We start from the raw sequence: 8,702 nt of genomic DNA, 5'->3' as shown, positions 1-8,702 counted from the left end.
AGGAAATAACTGTTCTAGAGCAAAGAGAGAATACATAGGAATATGGTGCTATAAATGCAGACATATGTATTTAATCATAATGCATCATCATCATCATCATCATCATCATCATCATCATCATCATCACCATTCCTGCCAGTTACAGTTAGTAACAGAAGTAAAGCAGCTTTCAACCTTACAGCTCAGTTGCAGAGCAGTTTGTGAAATAGTCACGAAATTGAATGTATTGATTTGTGTACATAGACACGAATTTCACTTTTTTTTTTTTTCCTGCAGAGTGTCACAAAAAATATGGAAATTTGTGTATATTGATGCCTTCTAATGTGGTGGTGTTCACCGTGTTCAGGAGAGGAGTCCATATGAACGCCCCCCTCTTGTGATATTCACGACCTTGGAAGTGGAAAGCTTCTGAAAGCTCCAAGTTCACGAGTTGTGACGTGTTTGTTGACGGCGGAGGCCTTGGAAGTTAATTTTTTGGTGCATAATAAGTGAATATATTGTAATTTTAGTTGTATATTGTTTTTCTTTGTCATTTTATAACATGTCTGAGGAAAATGTTGATATTCCCAACGGCCTCATCTTTTCCCTCTGTCATCATGACTTTGCATTTACTGCATTATGTTACCTGCTTGCAAGCCCCTTGAGACGCGTTCTCGACTGTCTTTACTGTCTTTCAGAGGCTCTAGTAGGTTCAGTTTAGGACTAGAGTGAAGCTACGGATATCATATGAAACTAGAAAACTTAAGGAATCCATTGATCATGTTAGCTTGATAAAAAGTAAGCTAAATAACGCTCCAAAGTTGGGCATGGAAGATGGGCAAGTTTTGTCATGGCCATTTTCCAAGGGGTCTCTTGACCTCTGACCTCAAGATATGTGATATTTAGCACTAAATCTGTGTAACAAATTGTATCAACCCAAAAGTTGCTGCAACAACTTATGAGACATAATATAGAATGGAGATGACCATCATATACTTCGATCATAATGTTTTAAACCCTTTTACACTTTTACAATTCATTTTAAATAATTAATTAATTCACGTTTATTTCTGATTCATGATGAGAACAACTTGACCCACAGTGCTGAGCTGCATCTCAGATTAATCTTCAGGTTCCCAGCTTTCAGATGATGTACACCACTTCTATGTGACATCTACTGTTGACCTGCTATCTCCCCCTAAAGACCCCCTGTACCCCCCTAAAAATGACAGAACCGGCTCTATTGTGGGTCTCAGAGGGCAACCTTCTACATTGTTAGCCTCTGTGGCTTCTAGACAGTAACGTTGATATTGCTGTTGCTTAGCAGCGGTGTTCTCACCACTTGAACGTCAAGCATATCACACGACTTCCGATGTTGTAATCACGAGCTCATGAGTTTCATTTAAAGGCACCATATGTACACGAATCAAATAGATTAAAATCCGTGACAATATTACAAACTGTCGTGAGGCTGTTCTGAACTTACCCAGCCTCCAGCCGTACTCCCAGGACGAGAGCAGAGGAAAGTCAAACTTCTCCTCGGGTCTAATGTGGCCACGTCTCTGCAGGTACAGACGCCGCCCTTTCCCCTGCGGAGGACATTTTGTTTAAAATGACTTGTAAACATATGATATTTCAAACATTTGGCAGAAATATGGGAACCAACCAAATTCTGAAATGTCTGGCTGCGTGGTGATGGTGGAGCTGAAGAAGTATTTGCATTATTAGCTTTGTTTACACTTGGAAACAAGTAAAAAAAAAAAAAAGAAATCCTAAACAATTGAAGCAACCTGTTCTCACCCCCAACTCGTCAAATACCTCCATTTGGTCAGCGGCGCTCGGCATCGGAAACCGACGCACAGAGGCGCCCTTTAGTAACAGTATGTGACGAACTGGGCTTTCAACTAACTCCAATGTAAACCCACCCACGGCGTTATTCAATGGTCGGAGCAGTGACGTAGTATTTATTTCTCAATATTCATTTGAAGTATTGTAATTAGGTCTGTCAATGCTAACACGATAATAACTCCATAATTTGTTTTAACGCCACTAACTTCTTTAACGCATCGACGCAATTCGTGATTTCAGCCCGTTTCTGGCCCCATTTTAGAGTCTTTTTTGAGCTACATTTTGAGGTAATTTGGCAGTAATTCCAAAGAAATAGGCTACTTGCTAATTATCACCTAATTACCATAAAGCTGGCGGACCTGTAAAAAGAAGTGTTACCAGGGACATTTTAAACCAAACATCATGTATGTTGTTGTCACAGTGGTTCGTACGTGGTGTGAGGAGTCCTGATAGAGAGAGTGTCTGGTCTGAGGAGAAACTGGCCTCATCAGGGGGGCCACACTGAGACGCTCCTCCCCGTCCAAAGAGAGGACAGGAGGAGGAGGAGGAGGAGGAAGGTCGCTCTGCTTCTCCGTTGTCCTGGTGACAGGAGGAAGGACAGCCCTGGTGGAGGAAGCATGAGCACATCATCAATAGTTTGCGCGATACATAAATATGATTTTACAAAAGTCAACTAATAAAGACAAAACTGTAAACAGCGGCAGGTTTAATGTGAATAAATCAGCTGACCGGGAGTCAGCGGTCCGGCGGGGCAGCTGTGTTGGTTCTGTGCTGTCGTTTCGGGGATTGTGGCGGGACGGGTAGAGGTCGGCATAGCGGCTCTTCCAGGCCAAACGGGTCAACATCTCCTTCTGGATCTGCTCTCGGTAGCAGTTCTGGCCCTGGGTCGTCAGCAGGTGACACATCTCCTGCCATAGAACCCATTTTCATTCACATATCTGGAGGTCAGAGGTCATCGGACCCCTTTGAAAATCAACATGCCAGTTTTTCCTCGCCAAAATTTTGTTTAAGTTTGGAGCGTTATTTAACCTCCTTCATGACAAGCTAGTATGACATGGTTGGTACCGATGGATTCCTAAAGCTGGGCAGACACTGTACGATTTTAGAAATGTTGTTGTGTACTTCCTACTCCTACTGTACGAGTAGGTCGCTTGAGATGTAAAGCCAAAGCTCACGATTTATGTGACCACACTGTACAGTCCGATCATCAGCCACGACCTCAGTGATCACACGGCTGGTCAGTAGGAGTTAATCTGTCCTCGGTCCCCCCTGTACACTGCACGGCAAACGACACCCGACGAAGCTGAAATTCAGTGCGACTCTAAAATGAGTCGTATGGCTCGAAATTCAGGCCAGAAAGGGGCTAAAATCATAAATCATCTATAGCTTTGTTAGTTTCATAAGATACCAGTATCTTCACTATAGCTTTAAAATTGAGCAAAAAAATGCAAATTGTGTTAATGCGTTAAAGAAATTAGTGGCGTTAAAACGAATTATGAAGTTATTATCGGGTTAATTTACAGTTTAGCTGTCATTGTTTATGAAGATGTAAAAACCAAAGAAAGTCAGCGAGGTTTGACAGTAACTGCTGCACCGCCACAAACAACACAATAAATACAAATTGATCTCTTTTACCACCAAAAAACAAAGAAAGAAAAAAACAAGGTAAAGGCTTTGAAAGCTTGAAGACTTATAACATACAACAAGCTGAATGCCAGAGTTTAGATGGTAGAGATGCTGCGTTGCTGAAATCTCATTATGAAATAATACGTTTAGATAATTGTTAAATATCTTCTTTTACCTTATTGTGCCTGATGCAGAGCTGTACAGGATCAGCTGCTCACTGTGGAGAAGAGTTGTGGATCAGATAACTGTAACACAAGGAAACATGAGACACACACACACACATACACACGCACGCACACATCCTGTTACGCTAACCTATGCTTAAAGCCTTTAACCTTTGCTAAACAGCGATCCCTGTGGCCACAACTGGTAATTATTAGGGCTGTCAATTGATTCAAATAGTTAATCGCATATTAATCTCAGAATTATGTATCTGTTCAAAATGTACCTTAAAGGGAGATTTGTCAAGTATTTAATCCTCTTATCAACATGGGAGTGGACAAATATGCTTGCTTTATGCAAATGTATGTATATATTTATTATATTAAAATCAATTATTAACACAAAACAATGACAGATATTGTCCAGAAACCCTCACAGGTACTGCATTTAGCATAAAGAATATGCTCAAATCATAACATGACAAACTCAATCCCAACAGGCAACAACAGCTGTCAGTGTGTCAGTGTGCTGACTTGACTATGACTTGCCCCAAACTGCATGTGATTATCATAAAGTGGGCATGTCTGTAAAGGGGAGACTCGTGGGTACCCATAGAACCCATTTTTATTTACCTATCTGGAGGTCAGAGGTCAAGGGACCCCTTTGAAAATGGAAATGACAGTTTTTCCTTGCCAAAATTGAGCCTCCTTCACAACAAACTGGTATGGCATGGCATGGTTTTCTAGTTTCATATGATACCAGTATCTTAACTCTAGCTTTAAAGCACAAATTGCGTTAATGCGTTAAAGAAATTAGTGGCATTAAAACAAATTTGCGTTAACGCGTTATTATCGTGTTAACTCTGACAGCCCTACATGAATCACATAAATCATCCAACAAGGAAACAATCATCATAGAAACAACTTCATAGAAAATATAAAAAACAAAAATAGTAGGCTATATTGGCTGTCTAAAAGGGTTTAAATGACAGAAACAAATGCAAACTAGTAGTTAACACCTACAACAGGTTGTGGGTATCAACCCGATTCGTTCAGTGCAGTGTGCAGATCTTTTGACTTTTACCTTCTGTTACTAATCAAACACAATTTCACTTGTTGACTTGTCAAAACAGTACTTACGTCATAAATTGCAAGACAAAACAAAAAAAACCTAAGAAGCTGAACATAAACCTTTATTTTTTCTAAAAGACAACAGAGCTTTGGTGGTCATTGTGTGTGTTTTTGAGGCTTTGTAATAACAGTTCTGCTGCAGACGCTCTGCTGTGTCATTTAATTGAATATTTATGCCACAAGATGGCAGCACTCTGATGTAGTTCACTGAAGGTAACTCCGTTGGACTAATGCTGTTTACAGACTGTGTGTATAATCACCTCAAACTAACTGGTTGTAGCATTGCAGTTATGTTAAAAACATGTATTACTTCTTCACAATTAAGTTGCTATATGCAAGTTGAATTTTGGATAATTAGGATCAACTGGAATAGTTTTATTTACCTTAATCTGAGACGCGCAGGATCGTGACTTTACTATCTCTCAGAGGCTGTAGCCTCTTCAGTTTTAGAGCTATAGAGTGAAGGAACAGATATCATATGAAACTAGGAAATCTAAGGAATCCATTGATACCAACCATGTCACACTAGCTTGCGAGGAAAAACTGTCAGGGCCATTTTCAAAGGGGTCCCTTGACCTCTGACCTCCAGATATGTGAATGAAAATGGGTTCTACAGACATGCCCACTTTATGATAATCACATGCAGTTTTTTTCATGCAGTATAAATGTGTTACTGTCTCCTATTCTAAAATAGTATCTGAATATTTCTGCATACTGGGGTCCCTAAACAGTATTGAATTACATAAATTGGGTATCACTGTAAAGCTGAGACTCTTGTGGATCCAATGAGCCCAACTGTATTCATGTGTGATGATGTTAGTCCCCATAGGAGACATTTCATTGTAGTGAGACCATTTTTTTTAAACTTGACCTCTGTACTGTATAAAATGACCTGTGGTGACCTCTAGGATAATCACAGCCTCATGAAACTTTACAACCACAAACTAGAGACCTAGAGCATTCAGAGGATGGATGGCTTTCCTAGCTAGATTGACAATAAGGGGGTTTCTGAGCAGTTTACACAACAGATTTGCTCCCCATCCAAGCCAAGATGAGCAATAGCGACAAACAAAATATGTCTCCTATAAGTTTGTTAGACATGTTAGCGGTGTGGTTATAGACCTTTGGAGAATATGAAATTGATATTCTCATTTTAGTAAGAACACATTTTTCCCCAAAAATTATGGGTGAACTTGAATTTTTCTCAGAAAAAAGGTCTCTGCTGGACCTTTTTCGAGGTAGTATCAACACGGGATTTGACAGTTTGTCGTCAGGAACAATATCCAAATATGTGTCGCTCTCTACTAGGTCAACGTCAACACCTTTAACTACAGCTGGCAGAGGGTTTGGTGGTGGCTTCCTGAAGTCAATAATCATGTCTTTGGTTTTAGACACATGTAGAAGGAGGAAAGACTCATCACACAAAGTCATCCACCACTGGCCCATGATCCTGTACCTCCCCTTCAACAAGGCTAACATGAACAGAACCATCAGCAAATTGTATAATGTGTCTATTTTTACAAGATGTATAAGATGTAAAGAAGGGGGGAGAGGGAACCGGTGGATGAGTAGAGATGACTTGAGAGTCACACACTGAGACCTATCAGTTAATGAATCCATTATCAGGTTAGGATCCAGTTGAAAATGACTGATGAGCCTCTCAGCAAGCAGGAATGGCTGTGGTACTAATGCCAAAAGAGAAATCAATAAATAAGAGTCTGTCATGAGACTTGGGGTCCTACAGTGTAACTACATCATTCTCCCAGCCCAGTCAACCAGCACAAAATTTAATGTATTGATTTGTGTACGCAGACATGCATTTCATATTTTTGTTCGTGATGGTCAGCACAAAATCAATTCAATAAAAACTATTCAATGATTTCTTGACATTGCAATGACTGAAATCACCTTATATAATATAATATTAGGAGCGTCAGGAGAGATGGATTGTAATTTCTGTGTCACTTTAAAAATGGTGTCAGCAGCAGAATTGGCGTTGTTTGAATGTAAATAACAGTAATGAATAAGTGGTGAACTCCCTCTGGAGGTACAAACGGTGTGACCGACACAGATAGAAGCTCAATGTCGGGCAGGCCAACCCGGACCCGGTAAACATTACTGCACCATCTGGGACTGATATACAAACACACCTCCTCCCAGTGATCTGTGTGTCACTGGGAGGAGGTGTGTTTGTACAATCCATCTCTCCTGATGCTCCTAATATTATATTATATAAGGTGATTTCAGTCATTGCTGGAGAGGAGCCCCACACCGCTGATATCCAAAGCCGAGTCCGTGTCCAGATTGGTGAGCCAAGTTGCCATCAGACAGGCATCCGTAGATGGTTGACATTTCCTTGTAGCTCGTCATTCTTGTTCCTCAAGGATTGCACATGAAATTGCCAGGATTATAGGAGGCAGCGGAATGTGATTCTTCAGCTGTTGAAGCATTGACGCACACCATCTTTCTTTCCTCGTTTCCTGACATGACGAGACTTTCCAAAGTTATTAACGGTCCCAATCAATATATCCTGGTTAAGGTTTTGATCCATCCAACAACAAATGTACGGGATCATCCACGGCCTGGCGATTACACTGTAACCTCAGGAGAAACTCAGGTGAGTACTGGATTGTCTGGGAATGCAGGCAAAGTTCAGAATACACGTTAAGAGTAGAAGGTGAAACATAGGGTGAAATAGCCTAATGTGGGACATTTTTTGCATTTCAGATTTCTGGAATATATTGTGATACAAAGCCAAGACATTAAATCCAAACCCAGCACCACGGTGAAATCCCCAGGATGTGTCCTAATCAAACCAAAAAAGATTGATCACTGTTTAAAAAATCAACAGCAGAGTCTACTGATCACCAAATGTGTTGCCAAAATCCACAAACATGACAAGCTGCTAATAAACCCGCCTCCTCTCTCAGTTGCTGGACGTGTAGGGCGCGGCAGTACATACGTCAATATGGGTGCCATATTGGACAGGGCAAGACTGGCCTTTAACCCTATACAAATGAACGGGGGAGCTGCCGCTTTTCTGGATAAAAAGCACTATAACGTCTACATTTCTCAACCGATTTCAACGAGTCGTTATTATATAAAGGGTTTATGATCAATGTGGAGTAGAAAATAAAGTTTTGTCTCCAGTTACTTAGAATCTGGATAGTTGAGCTATAATCGCTGCTAGACGTTCAGGAGACGAGTGTGTACCGTAGGCTGATATAAACTGATTTACTGACGTGATAGAAAATAATTCATTTATCAGAAGGAATTGTTAAAAGTCACGTTTGTCAAGTATGACTTTGCTTTACTTTCCTTGTTTAAGGTTAATACTTGTAGAGCTCCCTGTATAATATCATAAATATGATATAATATACAATGAAATGTCTTCCTCTGTTTTAGCAATCATCAATCATTACCACTAACACTGCTACTGAAATTACTATTACATTCATTTTCAGGCACTTATCACTCTCATACTAATACAGTAAGAGCAATCAGAATAAGAGGCAATTAGTAGTAAATACCTCTGTGTCTAAAGTTAACGTTACTCATGGCAAAATTTCTTTTTTGCCTTTTTTAAGAAATAAAGTCTGAAAAAGTCTGAAAAAAGTTGGCAAAAAAAGTCCATAGAAATAAATGTCCATAGAAAAAAAGTCGGAAAAATGTCTGACAAAAAAGTCTGAAAGAAGTAAAAAAAAATGCCAATAGAAAAAAAGTCTGAAAGAAAAGTCTGAAAAATTAAAAAAAAAATGTCAGAAGAGAAAAAGTCTGAAAGATGTAAAAAAATTTTCTTAAAAATAAAGTCTGAAAAAAAGTCTGAAAGATGTCACTTTGAAAGGTATGCTGTAATTACGGGCAGTTGTATTTTCTTGGTTTGTAGCCCTTTCTGAAAGATGTCAAAAATATGTCCTCGGAAAAAAGTCAGAAAAAAAGTCTAAAAAATGTCCTTAG

The 8,702-nt window shown here is 39.7% G+C and overlaps 1 protein-coding gene across 2 annotated transcripts; it reads right to left on the bottom strand.

Moving 5' to 3' along the window:
* Positions 1-943: 943 nt before the first annotated feature.
* On the bottom strand, positions 944-3,815 carry LOC141763657 (protein SPMIP1-like). Of its 2 annotated transcripts, none has more exons than XM_074628175.1 (4): positions 3,629-3,815; positions 2,557-2,765; positions 2,259-2,430; positions 944-1,568 (listed from the first exon to the last, which is right to left on the bottom strand). In XM_074628175.1, exons 2-4 carry the CDS (start codon positions 2,730-2,732, stop codon positions 1,338-1,340), a joined length of 579 nt encoding a protein of 192 aa, XP_074484276.1. In that variant the 5' UTR covers positions 2,733-2,765; positions 3,629-3,815; the 3' UTR covers positions 944-1,337. The 2 variants fall into 2 exon arrangements, with proteins under 2 accessions (XP_074484276.1, XP_074484275.1); XM_074628174.1 differs by having other exon boundaries at positions 2,557-2,735; positions 3,629-3,803.
* Between the last annotated feature and the right edge of the window lie 4,887 nt (positions 3,816-8,702).

Source organism: Sebastes fasciatus, unplaced genomic scaffold (genome assembly GCF_043250625.1).
Source record: "Sebastes fasciatus isolate fSebFas1 unplaced genomic scaffold, fSebFas1.pri Scaffold_132, whole genome shotgun sequence".
NCBI lineage: Eukaryota > Metazoa > Chordata > Actinopteri > Perciformes > Sebastidae > Sebastes > Sebastes fasciatus.
Note: the sequence above shows the minus strand (reverse complement) of the source record. Positions and strands in the feature narration are given on the sequence as shown.

Excerpts from the sequence above, each read along its gene's own strand:
- LOC141763657 (XM_074628175.1), bottom strand. The coding sequence starts at position 2,732 with ATGTGTCACCTGCTGACGACCCAGGGCCAGAACTGCTACCGAGAGCAG. Across the intron at positions 2,431-2,556 it reads CGCCGGACCGCTGACTCCCG|GGCTGTCCTTCCTCCTGTCA; the intron begins GTCAGCTGATTT and ends TTCCTCCACCAG. Across the intron at positions 1,569-2,258 it reads ATCAGGACTCCTCACACCAC|GGGAAAGGGCGGCGTCTGTA; the intron begins GTACGAACCACT and ends TGTCCTCCGCAG.